The sequence below is a fragment of the Protopterus annectens genome, chromosome 17.part0 (genome assembly GCF_019279795.1).
Source record: "Protopterus annectens isolate FY-2018-M chromosome 17.part0, PAN1.0, whole genome shotgun sequence".
Lineage (NCBI taxonomy): Eukaryota > Metazoa > Chordata > Ceratodontiformes > Protopteridae > Protopterus > Protopterus annectens.
In genome coordinates, this window is record NC_056751.1 from 557,935,534 (window position 1) to 557,959,640 (window position 24,107).

The following is a 24,107-nucleotide window of genomic DNA, read 5'->3' on the forward strand; positions in this document are numbered from 1 at the left end:
CAACAAGAGGATTTGTCAGCTGCTTCAAAATCAGAATGGTATTATTTGGTACTTCATCCAAGCTTAAGGTTATTCCCCAAACTGTGCTATAACAACAGGCCATAGCTCCACTCAGAGCCAGATCATGGTTAAATGGGGTCTTAGGCAGGGTAATGGCTCAAGGCACCCTCTATCCCACAGCAACTCCCCCCAGCCAACACCAACCCCAACCTACCAATGTTCATCGTGCATACAGCTGCAGTCATAACAGATGGGATATCCTGCCGTCAGGCGGGTCCTCGGTCGGCCGAGTTCCAAAGTCTAGGTCCGGCGTCGGTTGTCGTCGCTTCTTCCCTGACATCAGTGCGGCAGGGGTATAAAAGAGGCAGCCGACGCCATTTTCTCCAGTCTTTCTTGCCGCGTGGTGCCCGAAGCAGAAGCAGCTCGCAAGTGCTGGTCGGCCAGCTCCTGAGATTTACGAATGTATTTCAGCCGAAGTCTTCTTGAAAGCTAAGTACCCCGTTGGGGAAACTTTTCTTGCCTCAGACCGATGTCAGACAAAGTTAATAATTGCATTTCATGTGGGAAGCAAATACCGTATAAGGATTTCCACTCTTTCTGTATACCTTGCTTAGGCCCAGACCACGATGTCTCGGCCTGCCGTTTTTGTGCTAGATTCAACAAACGCGGAGTTCGCCCTTCACCTTTTTGGCAAAAATTTAATTATATTATGTCGTCGGATACTCCGACTCCAGTTTTGAGCAAAAAACGCAAAGATAAGGACCGACATACGAGGTCTGCACCACCTACTGAAACCACGCTAAGGCCGACTACCGGTTCTCCGGTACTCAGTGAGGCGCCTACGCAGCCCCTGAGTACCAATGACAATGCATTACCGGTGTCTTCAGTACCCAAGGTCGCAGGCTCCTTGGCCCCCATTCCTACTACTGATACCGACGCCACTCCTGGCGGAGAAACTCAGAATTTAGACAGGCCTGCCATTTCTCAAGGGGTCTTCAGGCCTTCCTCCTTCTCTATTAAAGCCTTCACTAAATCTAAAACAGCCATGAAAACCAAAAAACAAGTTCCTCAGACTCCCTCTCAAGGCACCATGCCTAAAAATCAGATGCTTACAATGGCTGAGGATTTGATTACTCTTATCAGGGGTTCTCAACCCCCCTCTGACAAAAGGCCCAGATTAGAGGAAGACTACCCTTCCTCAGATCAAGCTTCTATTACCTCAGAACTATCTGAGGACCAGGATTATGCCTATTCTCCATTCGAAGACTCTGATGCAGAGGAGTCTATTCCCTCGGTCTCCCCCCCTGAGGACTTCTCCTTTGGGGAAACCCTGCATACATTGAGGGAACACTTTCACTGGGAAGGCCAAGATTACTCAGATTCAAAGAAAAGGCTCAGGGAATTTCTTCTGCTCCCCCAGCATAGGCCTCTGGCTATCCCTCCTGTTTTAGATATATTGGATGATGTGTACACAGAAGCCAGCCTTAATCCTGATTCTTTGCCTCCAGCTCCTGTTAAACCAGACAGGTATTACCGGGTTCCTGATTCTCACCAGTTCCTATATAAAAGCCATACTGCTGACCCAGAAACTATTTCACAGGGTCCCAAGGGAATTAAGGCATCTAAGGCCGACCTTCAGAGAGAGATTCCAGAGCTTTAGAAAGGTGGGGGGAAAAGGTGTACACCTCGGCCACTTTAACCATGAGGGCATTAAACTGTCAGTTACATATGTTAAAGTATCAACAGTTTTTGATATCTCAGCTGAAAAGCAAGATGACACAACCAGAACAACCAGATTTAAAAGAGTTGCAGGATTTGTTGCATGGTGCAGAGCAAGTGGGTAAACATACCTTGCAGTGTGGTTTTGATGCTTTAGAGGCCTCATGTAGAGCTGCTGTTACGGGTCTGTTATCGTAGGCATGCTTGGCTCAAAGAGCAAACCTTACCAGATCATGTCAAAGCTAAATTATTAGATGCACCTCTTCAAAAGATGTATTGTTTGGTGTTAAAGCTGAGGAGGTGCTAAAGAAAATGGAGGAAAAAGCGAAATCAATGCAAACAGTGAAAGATTTCCTGCAGGTACAGCCTCCACGTTTCAGCAGAAACTGGCCTTCAAAAAATTGGTCCTTTCCAGCCACGGACAGACCTCAAAGGGGCAGATACAGGCGTCCAAGGGGTAGAGGGCAACCTCAAGGATCTTTCAGAGCCAGACAGTGGCAAGCACCAACCCCAAGAGGTGGAGAAGATAGATCACAGTCTTTTAGAAAACAGACACAATGACTTCCCCCTACACCTGCCAAGCAAAACTTTAATGGCAGCACCTTTGGGCGGAAAACTGACATTATTCTCAAAAAATTGGCATATTGTTACAAAAGACAAATGGATTCTGGACATTATGGACAGAGGCTCCACTTTCACACCCTTCCAAAAATGAGAGACATGCCAAACCTGTCACAAAATCAAAGGGCAGAGGCACAAAAACAAATTTCAGCTCTCATGGACATGAAAGCAATTCAAGAGGTACCTGCAAAAGAACAAGGTCAAGGGTTTTATTCCAGACTATTCCTGGTACCAAGGAAAGACAAAGATTGGAGACCTATCTTAGACCTATCCATCCTAAACACATTTCTACAGGTGCCAAAATTCAAGATGCTCACATTACAGCAGCTTCTTCCCATGCTGGGCAAGGAGTCTTGGCTGGTAACATTGGACCTCAAGGAGGCATACCTGCATGTCCCTATCAGACAAGATTGCAGAAGATACCTCAGATTTCTTGCAGGTTCAACCCATTATCAATTCTCTGCATTGCCCTTTGGCTTATCTACTGCACCCAGAGTGTTTACGAAATGCCTGGCATCAGTAATCGCCTTCTGAAGACTACAAGGGATACAAATGTACCCATATCTGGACGACTGCCTGATCCAAACGGACAGCAAGGACATACTACTGCAGCACCTGGCGTTTGTAATAAAGCTGTTGAACTTCCTGGGATACACAGTCAACAAAAAGAAATCAAAACTAATACCCTCTCAACAAATAATTTTCCTGGGTGCCAGCTTGGATACAACCACCCAGATGGCCTACCTCACACCAGACAAGCAAGGGCAACTGTCTCAATACTTCAGAAAAATGGCAACTTACACCAGGCTAACTGCAAGGAAAGTCCTGCAGGCTCTGGGATTCATGGCATCTTGCATCCTACTAATCCCATGTGCAAAGCTGCATATGAGGAAACTTCAATTGTACCTAAAAAACTTATGGTCTCAACACAGCCACAGCTGGGAAGCAATTATACCACTCATTCCATGCCTTCAAAAGGAATTTATGTGGTGGGCTCAAGCTTGCCAAAGAAACACAGGTCTTCCTTTCTCTGTACCTGAAGCAACTCAAATCATCACAACAGACGCCTCAGACTACGCCTGGGGAGCACACATGACAGATCAGTGCATTCAGGGAAAATGGACCCGAAAAGAGAAGCACCTTCACATCAACCAAAAGGAAATGCTAGCCATGCAAAAGGCTATTATGACCTTCAAAGACCTACTGCATCCAGGCCAGCTATTGATAAGGACAGACAACACCACAGTGATGTGGTACATAAACAAACGAGGGAACTCATTCATACCCCCTGTGCAGGCAAGCCATGACCCTATGGAACACAGCACTGGAAGTGCAAATTCAACTACAGGCACAATTCCTGCCAGGGAAGGAAAACCCACTGGCAGACAACCTAAGCAGAAATATGACAGATCCACACGAATGGAAGTTGCATCCTCAAGTTTTCACAAAGATAACTCAGGCATGGGGACAGCCAGACATAGATCTCTTTGCTACCCACAGAAATTGCCAGTTGAAAAAATTGTGTTCAAGGACCTATCATCCACAGGCCTGGAAAGTGGACGCACTTTCCTTCAATTGGGCAACATTGACAGTCTATGCGTTCCCGCCTCTTCCTCTGCTGCCCAAAGTTCTATTAAAAGCCAGAGCAGAGAGGCTGAAAATGATTCTCATTGCTCCAGACTGGCCAAGACAGCACTGGTATCCACTCCTGAAGAGCCTGACACATTTCCCCACCATGGATCCTACCACTAGTCCCTTTTCTGTTGTCCCAGCACAAATACAAAACTCTTCACAGCCATCTCAAAACTCTAAATCTAGCTGCATGGAGAATTCCTTGATTTCCCAACAGTTTCTCCTCTCCAAGGAGGTGCAGGATGTCATCTTGGAGGCCAGAAGACCTTCTACTAGAAAGGCCTACTCCGCCAAATGGAAACGATTTTGTGCCTGGAATCAAAAGAAGGGACAGAATCCTTGGGTAATAAATATACCTCAAATTTTACAGTATCTAGCAGAGATGTTAAACAATGGACTTTCCTTCTCCTCCATCAAGATCCACGCTTTAGCCATTTCTGCACAATACAACACAGATCCTCCTTTATTCTCTCATCCTCTCTTAAGGCAGTTCCTCAGAGGGGCAAAGAATATAAAACCCCCAAGGAAACCTCCAGTCCCTGCTTGGGAACTCAACTTCGTATTGGAAAGGCTGACCCTTCCTCCCTTCGAGCCAGCTTCTTCATCAGAGTTACAGTACTTGTCATGGAAAACAGCCTTTCTTCTGGCTATCACCTCAGCTCGCAGGGTTTCGGAGCTACAGGCCCTCATGGCTGTACAACCATTCATCATTTTCCATCAGGACAGAGTTTCCTTATGAACTAACCCTACCTTTATGCCAAAGGTAGTATCCAGTGTAGCTTTGAATCAGACTATCCACTTACCTACCTTTTATCCTAAACCACAAAACAAGGGGGAAAGACTACTACATTCCTTGGACATTCACAGACAACTTCATTATTATTTAAACAGGACAAAGCCATTCAGGAAATCTGAGTAACTCTTTGTGTCCTATGCTACAGGTGCTCAAGGAAAGGCTATTTCCAAACAGACAATTTCAAAATGGATAGCCCACTGCATACACTTTTGTTACTCATTTCATGGAAAAACTGTGCCTGCATGCATCAGATCCCACTCCACCAGAGCCACAGCTACCTCTGCAGCCTTCCTCAGGGGGGTCCCTACCAAGGACATTTTGGAAGCAGCCACCTGGAGTTCAGTGCACACTTTCTCCAAGCACTATCACCTCCCACTATACTCTAAATCTAGAGCGGGCTTTGCCACAGCAGTCCTGCAGGGCATCCTAGCCCCTCCTAGTTCCACTTAGTGCCTACCACCCTTACTTAGCTTTGGGATTCTACCCATCTGTTATGACTGCAGCTGTATGTACGATGAACATAGTACAGTTTTGTACCTACCATAAATGTAGATGTTCGAGTGCTCATACAGCTGCAGTCCAGGTTTCCCTCCCTCCATCCCCTCTTAGGACAGGCCTTATGACACACACTTTTCATATAACCTTTTTGGGGTATTCTTTTATGGTGTATTTGCTTGCAACTACTGTTTTTGATTTATCAACATAGCATTTTTGCATAACATTATGTTTGCCTTCCTTCTGGGGGCACCTGACATCTGGGACAAGAAAAACTGAAGAAAATGGCTTTGGCTGCCTCTTTTATACCCCTGCCGCACTGACGTCAGGGAAGAAGTGACGACAACCGACGCCGAACCTAGACTTTGGAACTCGGCCGACCGAGGACCCACCTGACGGCAGGATAACCCATCTGTTATGACTGCAGCTGTATGAGCACTCGAACATCTACATTTATGGTAGGTACAAAACTGTACTTTCCAGTGCCCCATTACTTGGTTATTTCTCCCCATTTGCCATTAAAAACTGTTCAAACCTATCAATGTGCCTAATATTTTCTTCTTTACGTCTACAATAATTAGAGATATTTAAAACTTTTATTTCAAAATTTATAGCACAAACACTGATAGCCATTTACTAAACAAAACAATACAGTCTCACAAGGAAAACAGAACTTATCATGAACAGCAAGCTTCTCTGCCCTCGAAACTCACATGCATTAAAACAGCATTGAAGTCTACATTCAAAGAGAATGCATCTGACTGGTGGGCTAAGTTTACCTTTGGGCTGTTTTCAAACTATATGTCCCTTGCACACATTTTTAGGACCATGCATACATGTGTTCCTTGAAGCACCATCCTGATTGTATTAAATTATATTCCTTGTATAATACAGCACCACTTGTTAGAGTGTGTTTTAAATTTGTAGTTGTGAAAGTTTTTACAGTAAGAAAACAAAACATATGAACCAGTAATGGCAAAACTACCCATTACAGACCATTTCAATCGCAAAAGGCCAAACTTCTGTCATTACAATCCACCGTACCAGTCAATATACACAATCATCTGAATAATTCCATATCAAAAAGATATAACTAATGAAGAGGTTGCTGCTGGCAACAACTTTGCATTTCAGTGTTTCATGTACAAATTCAGTGCCTGCTGTCCTTGAATAAATTGCCTGTGTTACATTAAAAAATTGGTTAGCTGATAAAATTGCAATAGGGAATGGCTGTCAAACCGACAATGGGTTCATAGTTACTAGGTATCTCATCCAAAGTAGGGCACACTCAGAAGTGTAGCACCTCCATAACCCCTTAAAGGGCACTACAGTATCAACACTCCATCAACATGGTGTAGGAGTAGAACCCACAGCCTTCTGCACCAAAGGCAAATATACTAGATATTGCGCCACTAACACTGCTTTCAAATTTTATAGCACAAACAATGATTATGTCCATTTGCTAAAGAAAACAAATACAGACTGAAAACAGACTTAGCATGAGCAACAGTAAATATCTCTTCCCTTGAAACTGCTCATTAAAAATGCACAGAAACTCAACATTCTTTGAAAATGTACTGAAACTAAACAGTCCTTCAAAATATACCTATTAGATAATGTAGAAGATTCGAGCTCTAGACTCTTGTAATCCAAGTACAGGGTTTGAGCCTGAATATGTTAACCAACCTGCCCTCCCTAAGTGGGGCATTACACACACACACACACACACACACACACACACACACACACACACACACACACACACACACACACACACACACACACACACACACATCTAACTCATTCTTTTCTCTGTGTTCGCTAATCTCCTGTGCTTGTTCATCTCTTTCATCTGGACTGGAAAATCCCATGTTCCCCTCCACTGTTTAAATGTACATGCATCATTAGTGTGATGCATGCAAAGATGCACTTTATGTATATCCTTAAAGAAGAAATGTAAGTTTTGCAGCCCCATGGAGAATGTGCCCCCCACGCCACCAGGACCTAGGCAACTACTTAGCTCACCCATTGCTGGATCTGTCTCTGGCTCCACTTCTTTCCAACTGAAACTATGTAATTATTCAACCTGTCATTGTTTTCCTTTTAACTGGTGGTAATAAAGCCAATGCAAATGCGTCTATTTCATCTAAAACAAAAGGAAGCTGTCATTCTCCACCCCTTTCCATAACACAATAATAAGTGAACTGTGCTCTCTTATGAATTTCACTGCTATTTCCACGATGACAGGTAGTACACAAAACTGCCAGCATTTGATACAGAGAAAGTTTTGTTTCAGGTTTTATATCATCATACACTATTTCCCCTGTAGGGTACATTTTTTTTCTTTCATGATTGTTAACAGTAACCAAATTTTCCATTTGGCAAAAAATGCTCAGACAGTTCTGTACAGCTCATTGGTAAACAATTTTTTTGTGTTGTAATACACTGTTTTTTGACATTGTTCTAATTATTTTTCCATTCAGACATACATATTAATGCTCATCCATTTTTTTTTCCTAGTGTGAAAAAAATGAGAACATTCTAGAATTCTCCAGCGATATCCATCTACAACGAGAAATGAGGTATGAGGCAATACTAAAAACATGGAGCCTAATGATAGTATAAAAGAATATAATTTCAACAAGATGACCAGAGCTGAACTGAGTAATGTTTCAAATAGGTGTCATCAAACAAGAATTTTTTATAGTCTTTTTTTTCTAATGGACTATGCAGTGGCAAGAAAAATCTGTGAAGAGTGGAACTTGAGTTCAAGTATTTAAAAGGGTGAGTAACTGTTCTCATCCACAAGTGGCTAAACATAATTAGGAAAGGGGTACAGGAAGCAAAGCTTTCTGTATGAAAGGTATGAGATGGTGAATCACCCTCCAGGATGCAGTTGTTAAAAAGTTATTTTCAGTGCTGCTTGGATACTTTAGCTTGGAATTCCATTTTTCACAAATCTTTTGCAAACAGTCATGACAGATCTTTTACTAACTGACTCTGATGCCCGTTAAGCTGCTCGTCTTGTAAGGCAGTTCACCAGATAAACAGTAAGCATGTGTTAATAATTATAGATACTTTGTTGCACAATTGCAGCAGTGGTAATGTTTGGCATCAGAATGCAGAAGAACATTTCACATTGACAGTAAAAATGTCATCTGTCATAAATCTTGAGATAGCCATAAGGAATGATTTAAATTGTACCCTTACACTCCATACTTCTGACAGTTGTCAAAGTTATAAGATCACATTTATCAAATTAAATACAGGCTTGTAACATTCAAGTTTTTTTAAGCAAATTCTCCCCTAGATTTGTAACAAAATGTTCTTATGAGCCTATTTTGTGAATAACCACAACAAATATGGGGATACAAGTAAACATTTGAAAATGTTATGTTAAATGTATTATGGTAAAAACAAATGTTACAAAAAGCAGCTTCAAAAGCTAGGCATTTCAGACACACATTCAAGTCCATACTATACAGTGCGCACTTTACACTAACTTAGTTTGTGAAATTTTGCTATATTTTTAATTTATACTTCATCTGAAGCTGATCCACTTGTATTGTACAAAACTGGGTGTGCTGCACTGGTTTTCATATATTCCCAGTACTTTTTTACCATGGAATTGATGTGTATAACTAAGAGGTTGTGCGAAGTAAGGGTGTCATGTGACCATTTATTTGGCATGTGTAAGTCTTGGAGGTATGGAAATTATGGGAAGGGCCTTGTCTCCATGCATTTTTTTCCTCTCTTTTAGTACTTTCATGTTATTATTTCATTATGTAGACAAAAAATGATTAAATGTAACTAGTAGTGCAGTTATTAAATGTAACATAGATAACCAACTGATGCACAACTGCCCTTGCACACGGACACACTCACACACACATACACACCTACCCATCCATACATAGACACACACAGGCAAGTAGTTTCATTCACAGCCCCATGGGGCACTATATCCTTAAGCAAAGGGCACAATAAAGAGTATATTTCTATAGGCATGCACCACACAACACCAGTCATATCAGTTAGTCCACATTCAAAAAACATCCATCCAGCATCAGCATACATGCATACACAACATAACCTATAGTACTATTTGAAGTATAGTTACCCTTGAGCAATATTTGCATATATCAAACATATACACAAGCTCTTGCACAATGGATTTGCATTTTTTTTCATTCACAGAAGAACTCATTTCCAATTCCATTCATATTTTGTTCAGATATGATTTTTTCCCTTCTGCAAATATAGAATTTTCTTGTCTTCTTTACCCCAGACAAAACACACACAACTAAATGTTTTTGTTCATCGTGCATTGCCAGTCTGGGTCAGAATATTGAAAACTGGTTGTCATGACATTGTATTTGCCAAATTAGTTAAATGTATTATCATGATTAGGGCTACAGTGAACCAATTCACATCTTTAAAAAGTTTATCCAGTGTGTTTTGTCGTTGTTCAGGAATGATGTCAGCATATAGATTACTAAAATTGACTGTTGTCATAACTTCTTGTGTAAGATTCATATCAAAGATCCCTTTGCATTCTATTTAAAAATAAGAAAACAGGATTCAAGCTGGTACTGTTTGTTTAAACTACTGCGGTGGTGGTACTGCAGTAGCGTTGTCGCCTCACAGTAAGACATCTGGTTCGATTCTCAGCTAGAGCGTCTTCTGTGTTGAGACATGCGTGAATGGGCATACCTTCGTTGAAGGTTATGCATCAGGGCTGGCAACTCAGCACGTAAAAATCTACTGCCAATCATTAGCGGAACGGAGTTCCGCTGTGGCGACCCCTAACCGGGAAAAGCCGAAAGACACAACAACTGTTTGTTTAAACTCTGATTTATTAAGTTAAAACAAGAGATGAGTATTTTTGCCCTTGTAAGATATTCATCAGATCTAGGTTATACATTGCAGTAACAAATAATTTATGCTTTTCTATTTTTCTTATAACAATCTTTACAAAGTAAAACAAAGGCTTTAATCCAAGAGCACTTAATCAGGCTTAAGAAGTTCAATATCCTACCATCTAGAGATGCTCAGCAGTATTGATTTGGCATAATCTGCTGCTCTAAGTCTGATATCATACCTAAACTCAGAGTATAATATGTTGCCTTAATAAATGCTGACTTACAAGTAGCGCTTCCTCCGTAAGTCTTAAGTTCATATAAATGTTTTCATATTCTCATTCTCTTTGCCAACTCACCATCAAATGTTGAAAATGTTACTTGATTTCTGAATTTAAGCTCAGACAGTTTTTTTAATTATTATAAGTTGAGTATACAAACTGCAAATGATCTCTGATGATTTCTTCTGGGACATTTCCATTCTGCCACAATCAAAGTATTTTCCCCTCCCCCCATTAAAATAAAGCAAACAATAAAAATAGAGGAAGAAATTCTGTCATGCAGTGTTCATGTCTGGCAAGAGGCTCTTATTCATTTCTAATGTTTGAGACAGTTAGTATCTTCGTGGACTTCACAGCACTGTAATCTTACCACAGAATAACATCACTAACTGCTTTCAGTTTTGTTCTTGAACATTTTGTTTCCTGGTTTCAACAAGAAAGTAAAGGCCAATTTATTTTAGCCAAGAGGCTTTTATTTTTCAACAAATAAATAACAATAATCAAATTCAGTAAACTTAAATTACAAATATTGTAGTCAATTCTTGACAAAACAATCAACACAAACTATTTACAATATTTACAAAGGCCTGATAGTAAATATTAAGATTAGAGCTCCAGATTTTCTCAATTCTCATTAGATAATTCAGTCATTAATAATATTTTTCTTCAAATATATGTCAATAAGCAAAATCACTTTAATTCCAGGGTGAATAGAAAATGTATTAGGGTAAATTCTTAATTTTGTTTCTCTGACTGCCGTTTTCTTTAAAAATAAGAGAAAATCTTCAAATGATGGAGGGGTAGTTATTTTTCATTTCTTTGTGATGCTTTTTCTTGCAACAGCCATGAAGGTCCATAGAATATTATAATTCATTATCTTTTTTTATCAATTCTATTAAATAATATTAGAAACTTTGATAAAGAGAAATTGTAAGACAGTAATAACTTGCAAAAATTCTTGTTTCTTAGACCAAAATAAAGACAAGGACGAACACTGATAAAATAAATGGACCCAATCAGCTTTACAATTTTGGGGACATCTCCAACATGAGATAGTTTAATTCCTGTTTATTTTAGTAATTCTTTTGGGAGTTAGCAAAGCTCTATGCAGAAATTTCCCAGTAAAAATGTGCCAAAATTGAGACCATGAGGTGTGTTGAATAGAAGATAGTTGTGATATATTATGGGAATTAAATTGTGATGCATTTCCCAGAGTAATATGATTCAAAAATTGTACATATAAATTTGTATTATATTCAATAAACATTTCATGAAGTTTAGAAATTAAGATGTCTATTATTTTATAACTATATAAAATTTCATATAGTAAATAGAAAAGTTTAGGGGGTGGCCACGGTGGTGCAGTGGTTAGCATTGCCACCTTACAGCAAGAGGAGTCTGCATGCCTTCCCTATGGTTGCATGGGTTTCTCTGGGTGCTTCAGTTTCCTCCCACATCCAAAAGACATGCTGTAGGTGGCTTGGATACTCTAAATTGGCCCTAGGTGTGAGTGCGTGCATATATGTGCCTTCCATGAAAGGTTGGGCGCCAGGCTGGCAACTCAACAATGTAAAACTCCACTGCCAATCATGAGCGGACACATGATCCGCTGTGGCAACCTCTAACTGGGAAAAAAGCCGAAGAAGAAGAAGAAGAAGAAGAAGAAGAAGAAATAGAAAAGTTTTGATTCCTCTTTATGACGAGAATTTGATATAGATATACATAAATCATTTGTATAATCCTTCAAGTTATGTAACAGTAACTAATGTTGAGAGTTTAAATTAAATTTAGGCATAAGATGTTGGATTTTCTTAGGTTTCAAATGTTTTAATACAATGATACCACCAGCCAAATCCCTTAATTTCTCAAAGTTCTGACAATTAAATTAATTTTATTGTGGTTTTTTTGTAATGTTGAAAGTAATAAGAGACTCAAACCAAATTTTAATATCAATGTTAATGTAAATCATATTTTAAATACATTTTAATAAGGAATTTAAATATTCTGAATCTGTATGACAAATTAATTTATATGACATTATATTACAAAGATGATGCCAAAATATTAATGTTCTGATTATCTAGAAGATTTAAATTTAACATTTTCCAATTTGAATTATAATTGAGATCAATCCAATGTAATGTGAATTTTAAAATTTGAGATTTTTACATAAGATTCTATATCAGGAAAATGTATTCCCCTCTGATTCCAAGATCTTATGTGATGTGAAAGAGTTATTCTAGGTTTATGAGGATACCAAAGGAAATTTAAAAGAAGATTATTAATCTCTCTAATGTGTTTATGTGGAAAAAAGAGACAAAGCTTGAATTATATATAATATTTTGGAAAAAATTATCATTTTTATTAGTTGAAGTTTATCCTCAAATAAAATGAAAAGTTTATTCCAATTAGAGTTAATCGACAGATCTTATTTCATCTATGGAAGAATATAGTTTAATACCTAAATATTCTATAGACTTAACCTTTAAGCCCATGATGTTATTTACATAAGTGGAATATTGCTTCTTTTTATTTAATATTCTAAATGTAGACTTATTTTGGTTGAAATGAAAACTAAAAATGGATTGAGATGTTTCTATTATAAATTCAAGTGCAGAAAGAGTTGTTTCTGAGTTAGAAAGAATTACTATACTATCATCAGCAAATAACATAATTTTAGAATAATAAGAATTTGAAATTTCTATTCCTTTGATGTTTTGGTTTTGTCTGATTAAAATTACAATAACTTCAATTGCCAGTGCAAATAGAACAGAAGAAAGACAACAGCATTGTTTAGTGCCTTTAATTATAGGGATTTGTTCAGAATTGAAAGGGCCTATTCTAACATATGCTAAATTATTTTTATAAACATTCTTTAATAATGAAATAAAACATAAGGGAAAATCAAATAATTATAATATTTTAAATAAGTAATCTCAATTTAAAGAATCAAAGGCTTTTCAATATCTAAGCTAATTAATAATGCTTCAATATTTTTCTTGTTTATATAATCTATGAGTTAAAATACTTCTGATGTTATCATGTGTTTGTCTTTGATATATAAAACCTTTTTGATGCAAGTCTATTACTTGAGCTATGTGTAATTTTATTCTGTCAGTAAAGATAGACAAAAATCTTATAGTCATTATTTAGAAGAGAAATAGGCCTATATGAAGAACAATTTAGAAAATGTTTATTTTCTTCAAATATTGATGAAATTAAAGAATATTTCCAGTAGAGAGGCAGCGTTTCACTAGATTGAATTTCAATAAGCTTTTTATGAAATAAGGATAGAATATTAAGAGGAAAAAAGCCAAGTTTTTGATGAGCACAACAGTCAATGTAAAATTTCAAATCATTAAATATGCATAATAATTTCAATTCTTTCATTTCGAGAAGAAAGAGGTGTGCAAACTTGGTAGTAAAACTTCAAGCTTGCTAGCATAGAGTTTGTCAAACAAATGTCTTATCTTTTCAGACAGTTTTTAACTATATAGTTAATTTACAGTCAAATGCAAAAAGAAAAAAAAAACAGTTCCTTCACCTCCACTAAGCAGATGTCAAAAGAAACAATAGAAAACTTTGTTTCTGTAAATTTTTTTTTACAAGAAAATGCTAGAAATGGAGACTTCTGAATGGAAACAAATATCCAATTGGAATTAAGCATAATTCTGAATTAGTCAGTTTTTATAATGGGTTTACTGTTGTTGTAAGGCAGTAATAACATGATTTTGGTTTGATAAATCTAATTTATTTTTTATGGCTCTGTTTATGTCCTCCCTATTTCACTCACCAGTGGTGTCTGTGTAAGTCTCATCCATTATGAAAAAAGGATCAATGGATAAATCCTGCTTGATTCTGCAGTCAGGCCTTCCCTCTGCAGGGGGGAGGAGGAGAAAGACAGCAAGAAAGAGAGAGAAAGAGAAACTTCACTATTTTTATCCCCTAAGATGACCATGTTTCCCCTTCAAGCATGCATTCTAACAGTCCGAGTGGAGTGGTTGAAACCTGCTGTATGTCTGAAGGGTTTCCATCTTTCCCCAGGGAGAGAATGACTTTGTAGTCTTTCACCTATAAGACATCCACTTCTTCTCTCTCATAAGTAAGAGATGAAAGTCAGCGCTTGGGGAGATTTTTTTTTTAATGAAAGGAAGTCCCTAAGTGGTCAGTGTAGGAAGGACACAGGCATTACCATTGAGACCCACCCCCCTTGCTACCTGAATAGTCTGTCTTGCAGTCCAGAAGACTTACCCCAATCTCTGTCAGCATATGCCAAAGTCAGATCTCACCCATCCTCATTGTATGCATCATCAAGTTCCAGAGTTAATTCTTGATCCCATGTCTTCTGGGCCATAATCAGAGTTCTGTCTCTCTCTGCAATGGGTGCAGGATCTAGTTTAATTTTTAATTCATTTACTTTTTAACCAAGTAAATGAAATTTTACACTTTAGGCCCTTTGCTGCTGTGATCCACTACATCAAGAGAAGGATAAATGCAATATATATGTACAGTTTATGGTAGCCAGATAGACTGTTCTTGGAGAAAATATACAGCACATGCAGAAAGCCCTCACAAACACAAAAAGAATATTCAAAATACACAAACCACATAGCAGGAGTTCATGAATGAGCCCCAGACCTTAAAGCTCAGAGGTAGAAACCATTCATTTACTCAGAACTTCTTAAATTTTATAATATCCCATTAAGACACTTGCAGACTAGACATATAGTACTGATGCTTATGCTGAACTACTTACATAGTGAATTATTCAGAATATTCACATTTTAATAGACATTAATGGCAACCCTACTACAATTTATATGCCTTAACAGACAAAAGTTAAATAGGAAAAAAGAAAATAAGGCCTCTGGAATACTGGCACAGTGTTCGCCTTTTCTGGATGTTGTTGTTTTGAGTGGTGACTTGGATACCAGATGAGCAGCTGGAATATGGAAGACAATTCAAGTAACTCAAGATGTAGCCTCTGATTGTAAGAGGAGGATGGACATTATGTGCTGTGACAGTGACATAGAGAGTAGAAGAACAGAACTGCTTGTAAATCTTCTGATATCGACTTTGCATGCACACAGACATATCATGCCTATATGTGTACATGGTACCTCAGTACACAGTGTCATTTGTTCTAAAGGCCTAGACTAAGGGGACTGAAAAAAAAGTAGGACAACAGAGATGATAAAACAGTGTGCAAATACAAAAAGATATTAATGTGTAACTTATTGTTAAGGGAAGAAGATGTGGTTCTAAAGTTGAGTCTCCTGTGTGAGACTTCATGCAGGCTTATCTGTGTTGTCTGTAACTAACAGAAAGACTCATCACGTTTGGTAGAGGGGAACTGCTGTTAGTTGACAAGCAGTGGAAAAATGCAATTTATTAAAAGCATATTCTCGTAGGGGATTTTAGCCATAGATGGCCAAAATACTTACTCTCTGACTGCAGCTCACTTTTGGTGAAAAAAATGAACACCCATTCTCTGTGTCTAATGTATATTATCCATGTGAAGGATTTAATGTTTAATAGCACTGTGAGTACTAACTTTTTACTATATTTATTGCATATTTATGTTTTACTTTTTACTTATAATGATTACTAGGTGTTTACTTACTGGGGGTGTGGGATAGATTAAGATGGTTCTTGGTGCTTTCCAACCTGCAGAAGAGTTAACTCATTGGACTTGCTGTGATTGTATTAATTTGTCATCCCCTTACCTAGCAGATGAGACCAGGCCCACAAGCTGTCCCATACTGACCAGCTGTCATGTACCTAGGCTGCAGTTAGAGCAAGTGCTGCTTGTGTCACAGAGTCTGTGCATTTCCACCAGTGAACAATATCCCAAGTTACTACAACATCAGACCACAACAGCAGTGGACAGCACACAAGTTACTACAACATCAGGCCACAGCAGTGGTGGCCAACACTCAAAGGTATTACAATATTAGGCCATAATGGCAGTGGACAGTAAACAAAGTAATTACACCCTCAGGACATAACAGTGGTGATCAACACTGAAAGTTATTACATTAGGCCACAAAGGCAGTGGGTATCCACAAATGTATTAGAGCATCAGGCCACAATGGCAGTGGGCATCATACAAAGTTATTACATCAGGCTACAACAACAGTAGGCAGCACACACACAAGGTTATTATAACATCAAGCCACCATGACAGTCCAACACTCAAAGCTGATATGACATCAGGCCACATATACAACAGTGGGACATTTCACCCAATTGTATAAAAGCATTTGTGCCTTGCTTATTTCTCAGCTTCTGTATGTGCAAGGATGATACTCATAGCTGGCCTTAGGCATAGGCCAACTAGGTGACTGTGTAGGGTGCCACTCTAGCAGGGGTGCATAGGCCAACTAGGTGACCGTGTAGGGCGCCACTCTAGCAGGGATGCATTTCCATTAATTTGGATGGTGTGGGTAGACCAGGATGGGGACACCAGGTGGTGATGGGGAGTGTAGTGGAGACCTTTTGCCTAGGGCACGAGTTGAACAAAGGCCGTCCCTGATGATACTGCACAGGCAGAACACACTACAAGCATAAGTACTCAAGGCTTCTGCTTTCTTGATAGCAACAGTACATAACATAGAAGTACCAAGACAGCAGATACATACCTCACCATGTGTCTAAACATTTAACAGACTTCTGCATCATAATTGTGTAAGTCACAAATAAGAAAATGCATGTATGCTACACTTGTTTGAAAAAAATTAATTAAAGGCATGTTTTGTGCATTTAGTCATCTTTGTCTTGTTGTCAGGAATGCACTCTTTTGCTGACAAAGCATAAAAACAGTAAAGTGTACACAGTCCCAAAGTACCAAATTAAATCATTGCTATTTAGGTTCATAGGTTAAATCAGTCTGCAGACTATTACCCACCTAGCAAATACACAGAAAGTGAGAAAGGTGCAAGTCAAACCCTGTACCTTGTGTCTGTCAGGTAAACACCTTAGCAATTATGCTAAACCCTAACCCTTTACTCTTTTTGATTCAGCAACACAGGCCATTATATTAATGAATGAAGTTGGTTTGTCCTCTGCATTGCTGCATTGTCTTAGATAGTTCAGAAAAGGTAGTTACTTGATACAACATGCCTGTATAAGTTTCTGAAGGCTAACATTCTTTTGTATAAAGATGTATGCAGTTGTTTTTAAGTGTTGAATTTTTTACTAGATGTTCTTCGTGTTTCACTGTTGCAGTCATTACATTTGGGTAATCCTGCTGCCAGGTTGACCTCAGTCGGCCCGAATTCCAAAGTCTTGGGCCCTGCATCAGCTGCCGTCGCCCCTTCCCTGACGTCAGGTCATCAGGGGTATAAAAGAAGCAGCCAACGCCATTTTCTTCAGTCTTTCTTGCCGCGAGGTGCCCGAAGCAGAAGCAGTTCGCAAGTGCCGGTCAGCCGACTCCTGAGATTTTCATGTTTGAGTTTCAGATCCAAAGTCTTCAATAAAGCTAAGTACCCCATTGGGAAAACTTTTTTCTTGCTCCAGACCAATGTCAGAAAAAGTAAATAATTGTATTTCTTGTGGAAAGCAAATACCTCATAAGGACTTTCACTCTTACTATACTCCTTGCCTAGGCCCTGATCACAACATTTCTGGTTGTCGGTTTTGTGTTAGATTTAACCAATGCACTATTAAGCATCGGTATGATTTTGCTTTAAACTATTTTGGACGCCAGTTTAATTATCCAGAAATGTCGTTGGATAGCCATCCGACTACCAGAGTTCACATAAAACGCAAAGAAAAGGAGAGAAATAAACAACCAATGCCCAAAACCGACAACGAAGCTTCTCCTAAGCCAGTCGCCGGTTCGCCAGTTCTCAGGTGCTTTCGCAGCCCCTGACGCCCGCTACTTTAGAGTTGCAGGCCACTACCGACTCCCACATGGAGTCGGCTATGCCACTGGAAACTCAAAGTATTGGAGCCTCAGACACTAAGGTAGTTACTTGACACAACATAACTGTATAAGTTTCTGAAGGCTAACATTCTTCTGTATAAAGATGTATGCAGTTGTTTTTAATCGTTGAGTTTTTTACTAGTTAATTCTCACTGTCATAGCAGTTTCTTTAATTCAATTTAAAATGGATGCAGTTTGGCCATGTGATTGACAGCTGCCTTACTCAGTTATATACTGCTCTACTTATGTGGATTACAATAACTACAACAGATCAAATCACATTCCATTTTTAAAGTGTAGATATGCTTAAATTGTGCATATGGTTCAATAACCCATATGTTGTGACCATAAATATACAAGACATGCATTTCTGCAATGTCATTTCACTGTGAGCTTGCAGTGACCTGTATCAGTTCACCTGAGAAAGAGCTAAGTTTGTGCCGCTGTTATTATTGTTTAAGGTGTGTTATTTGTGCTGTTACAGCTTTGTTTTGCAGAGGACATGCCAAACGACAGACTAAATTTGAGTTTCAAGCTTCCACTGGAAGCTGGCTGTGTGCAACTTCTGAGACTCTGTTTCCCAACGGTTATAAGTTCATACTAGGCTAATTGCCCTTGTGGGCCATTTGAGCCTAGCCAATTACCCCATGTGAGAATCAAACCCTGCACCTTGTGTTTGCAAAGCAAACACCTTAGCCATTATGCCAAGCTCCTTTGTTTAGGATTACTTTTGTGGAAGGGTTATTCAAAGAATAGAGTGCCTGAAACTGTTTGGAAATTGAGTAAACAGCAGAGCAGGGAGTGTTGTTGACACACAAGTACATTTTGACATATTTTATTGCTAATTGTGTGCGGTCACTCCGCAGGCAATACAGTCATTACTATTTTACCAAAAATACAAGGAGGTGGTGTTGTGGTCTAAAGTGACAAACGTTTAATATGTATATTTTAAACTAATTTTAACTTTGTTTATAGTATTACGCACACAAAAAAAAAATTAAAGGTAGATACTCCCAACCTTTTGTTCCATTTCTGCTCTCAAGTGGTCATTGTAGGGTCCACCATTCAAATAAAAATGATGTTTCAAAGATGTAGCACCTACTTTCAGATTTCTAACTGTGAGAAGAATCTTGCTATGATCATCGATGCCAAATACTTTCAAAATATGTAACAGTAATATAATAAAGTCTTCTTCACAATATTCATTTGTATCAGAATGTTTTCTAATTATATGGTGCTGCTGAACAAATAAGGCACAGTGGTACTCCACTATAACTAGTTTCATACATATAACACAGAGATATAAACCCTTATTTTCTAATACCTTAGGAAATTAAAACCATATTGTGATGGTTGTAGTTCCTTTCTTCGTGAATTATGTTAAAGTAATACTCCTCTGAAGTTAAGTGCAAGAAAGACTCTTTCACTAATGAGCTAATTGTAATAAAAGTCACTTCAAAATATCACAGCTCAATCTAACAGAAAGAAAAGGAAAAATCCCAAATAAAGTTCCTTTAGCATTTATTACAGATGTCTATTAACAAAGAAGGCTACATAAGTACAAATATTATAAGACATTTGCAAAGTCTCCCATATTGATAACCATTTCATCTCAGGTAACTAACTATTCCATAATAATTCCATAATGCCAAACACAATTTCAGAAACATATTGTACCTTTTGAGTCTGTTTCTTCTCTTCTTCAGGGCAGAACTATTATGTGCTGGTGACTGTATTTGGTTACCTAATTTTTCTCTTACTCTGTATATCCTGTTCCTGTCAGCTTTACTCGATGCTCACATGCACAGCCATATTGCAAAAAAAAAAAAAAAAAAAAACAAATATTGACTATTTTGCCTTTGTGTTCGCTGCTTATTCTGTCTCCAAAGGGCCAACGGGCAGTTTGAGTGTTTAAACTGCATGTTCCTGGCTGATCTGCACTACTCTACAACACATAACTTGGTAGATCTAAGACCCTCTACAAGCTATTACTTTAATAACGTCCCTGTTATTGCATCTGAGACTTGTAATTTTGAAAGGCATGTAGCTATGACTAGCTGGCTGTGTTGAAAGCAAATACAGGATTGCAGAAAGGAGGAAGTGTTATCATAACATGCAGTGAAGTAAAAAAAAAAACAGATGAAAAGGGCAGGCAAGGATGCAGAGAGGAGCACTGAAAAAAAATGTAAATTTGAACAAACTGAGAACGATGCAAAAAGCAACTCGAAACATGAAGGAGAAGGCAGATATGATAGTGTAACTATAACTGCTAAAGGTACACTGTGAGGAGAGACTTAAGGGCTGCTCAGTGTCCTGCCTGGCACTTGTTTCATGAGGGGGGGGAGAGTAAAGAAAATACCATATACCCACACGTGACCCATTCGCCTACCACAAAAGCTGAAATTTCTTTTAGTTCTAAGTTTGGTGCTAATGCTGGCTGCATCAGACTAGAAAATAAATGTAATCCAGTCATGCAGAAGTTATTGCTGCTAGTGCACCTTGAGGGTCCTATATATAAATGTGGCAGTGTGTGGCCTTGTGTATTAGTAATACAACCTACACCGAAACAACAAGTATCCATTTTGATCAGAAAGAGAAAAAAGGTGCGTGCATAAACTGAACAAATTTACCAACCTTATAATTTACCAACTATTTTTCATTTCGTAACATCCCCTTCACAGTTTCCTTCCTATATACTGATGTTTCTTAGTACTAAACTAGAGATCACTTTATCAGTTTTTCTTCCTGTATACTGACATACAATGTCTCAGCAGCATATCTCTTTTCGTGCCAAACTAAGGTAATGTATCATGGCTTTTGACTCGTTTCATGTAGAATGCATGTCTAAAAAAAGTTTGTATTTTTTTAATCTGTCAAAGTGACATTGCAAAATCAAATGCCTAAACTGCAGAATAAAAGCAAATTTATTTTAAAAAGTGAGATTTGTCACTGGCCTTATGAAACAGTGTTCTAGCTAGAAAAGCCATGTATTTAGATCCTACAAAATTAGTTAAGGCAGTCAGACAGTCTGACATACTATAGTACTTAGATGCAGTTTATGTGCATTAGGCCTTAAATTACAATTAGATTAGTCACTAGGGATGCATTCCCAGTGGTTTCATGCCAGTTTACTGTCTAGCAGGTAATACTGTCTTAATATAAAGCTCTTTAAAATGATCCACATTCAGCTCTGTGTGATAAACACTTTTGAAGAAAACGTTTGATACATATTTAATTGATGTAAAGTATCTGATATCCACTAGTTCTAACATTATTAAGACGTGAATGATGTTTATCAAAACTGAATTAGTCTGTTTTTGTGTTTTCACTTTCAGTATTTAAGGTTTGGACTGCAGTGTTAAGTGCTTTGGAAATAGCCACATGTAGTGAGTGGCGTTTAAATGTATAACTAATTTGGTTGCATGAGATAACAAGAAAAAATGGTAACAATGGCGTAATGAGCCATTCAGTAAATATTACAAACTTAATGTTTGATATTTAACGGTTCTTCAGAGAATTGCAAGACGTCTTTGTTGCAAGATAAGTACAGCAGCCACAGCTGGGGTTCTGGTAAAGTTTTGTTGTAACAGGTTTAGTCAGAGTAGAGAGCTTAAAAATTAGATAAAAAGCATCACCCAGCTTGAAATATACATTTAACAGTGTTAAATTCAAAATAGTACATCATATTTATTTTTATCTGAATACACAAAATAAGCAGCAGACTTTAGATTGCTTGACACTTCTTTCAAAGTACAGTAACCTATGTATCGTAGAATCATTTTAAATAGTAATGTTTCAGTGTTTCTTTACACTTCCCTCCTACCAATAAAATTAAGCCTCCATTGCGTTTCTATCTATAGATGATATGTCAAGCAGCAGGTTTTCTATGGTGTCATTCTTATCCTTTGAGGAAAGAACAGTCATGGCAGTCACAGCCATTGCAGCTTCTACATATACTAACTTCCTTTCTCCAAGAGAATAGGTCTAGATATTTTTACCCTAGTGGCTGTTTGCTTTATGGAGCACATTTTTGGGCTTTTAAAATTATACCTGTCCTAGTTTCTTTTATTTTGTTTAGTAGTTGCCTCTGCTTCGATTCCTTAACTCATATCCATTGTGCATGTATGATTCACTGAAGGAGTTTGTGCAGCAAGAACATTGTGCATGAAGAGTTCATGAGAAACTTCTGAATGTGATGGTTCTAAATGTGGGCATGGATGTAATTTGTGCGATGCTGTGCAATTTCTGAAAACAATTCTTTCTTATAGCTATAAGCTCACTTTCATGTTTATACCGTTGTAGCAGCATGTGTTCAGTGTCAGCAGTCTGAAAATAATAGCAGCGGTAAACATGCTACCTCATTGATCACCTGTACCCTGTATGGTAGCAGTTGAATCTGTTCTGAGTTTTATTTTGGAAGCTTATCTTTCCTTATGACAAAGGGTACTCTGACACCAGACAGAGAGAGAACACTGCTACACAACTTAACAGAACCACCAAGGTTCACAAAAATCATGGCAATCTGAGTCTAGGCAGGAAGGTGAGAGGCTGAGTACTGCAGGTATAACAGAAACAAAGGCCCATTACATGAGGGGGTGAGACATAAAGGTGGCAATGTATCGGTTATGGTCCTATGGAATGGACTGGCAGACTGGATGGTCGACAGAGAATCCATGAAGCAATCAGAAATGCACAGCTAAGGTACAGAAAGGGAGGAGTGGAAGGAGTGCAAAATGTTAAATGTACTTAAAGAACAAACTAGACAAGCTTATTGTCTTTTGCTCTCTGGGAAATGTGACATAATATAATATAATGTACTCTTTCTGACTTCCTAATGCCAGAATTTCAGAATACATATTCACTGCTCCACTCTAGAAATATATTACTATATAGAGTTTTGCCTTTTATCCAAATGTACTGCATAGCTAGCATACCGATTTTACTATACATGGGTCAACTTTGAATTGGGAAGTCATAGGAAGGCTTTGATTTCCTTTTTTCATTAGAATTTGACTGTGAAGAATGCTGGCATGGAATGTCCATGTTTTGTGATGTCATTAGGATTTGGCAGTGAAGAATGCTGGCATGGTATGTCACTGTTTTATGATGTCATTAGGATTTGGCAGTGAAGAATGCTGGCATGGTATGTCAGTGTTTTATGATGTCATTAGGATATGGCAGTGAAGAATGCTGGCATGGTATGTTAGTGTTTTATGATGTCTTCCTTACAGCTTCAGGTTTCTTGGTTCAGTCCTGATTGCTGGTCAATGTCTGTGATAATTCTGCTTGTTCTCCTTAGTTTTGTCTTTTTTTTTTGTTAGGAACTTCAGCTTCAAATAACCCATATTCAGTTAGTGGCACAAGTGGTGAAGTGACCAGGGTGGGAATGAATGCTCAATCCTTGCCTGGCCACCCTTGCAGAAGGAGGTGGCAAATGCCCTCTGCACTGGCAACATCTTTAAGAGTGCAGCAGTATCACCTGCAGGAATAGGAATAATGATGCTTGCACCAACTAGCAGATATCTTGTTTGTGCAGCAATATGCAGGCACTACTCATCAGTAACAACTGTGAAGCTCAAATTGCCACTACATGAAATTGGAGCTAAGCAGAAAACCCACCCAAACTACAGAATGACCTGCTCCCTACTACTCAACTCTTACCTGTAAGAGAGGTATGGGGCTGGAGTGCCCTTACCAAGGAACACATGGACTGTAGGGCTCTTAGCCTGGTAGGTAATGGGACCAGCCTCAGCCTTGATGTGAACAATACTGGTGAA

At 38.5% G+C, this 24,107-nt stretch overlaps 1 protein-coding gene across 3 annotated transcripts in view; it reads left to right on the plus strand.

Annotated features, from left to right (window-relative positions):
- The window catches only part of LOC122791600 (non-muscle caldesmon-like), a 1,000,623-nt gene that overhangs the window by 772,370 nt on the left and 204,146 nt on the right, over positions 1-24,107 (plus strand). For all 3 annotated transcript variants that reach the window (XM_044059382.1, XM_044059381.1, XM_044059384.1), the window contains one exon: positions 7,784-7,845. In XM_044059382.1, the coding sequence (XP_043915317.1) occupies positions 7,784-7,845 (62 nt within the window). The remainder of the gene's footprint in view (positions 1-7,783; positions 7,846-24,107) is intronic.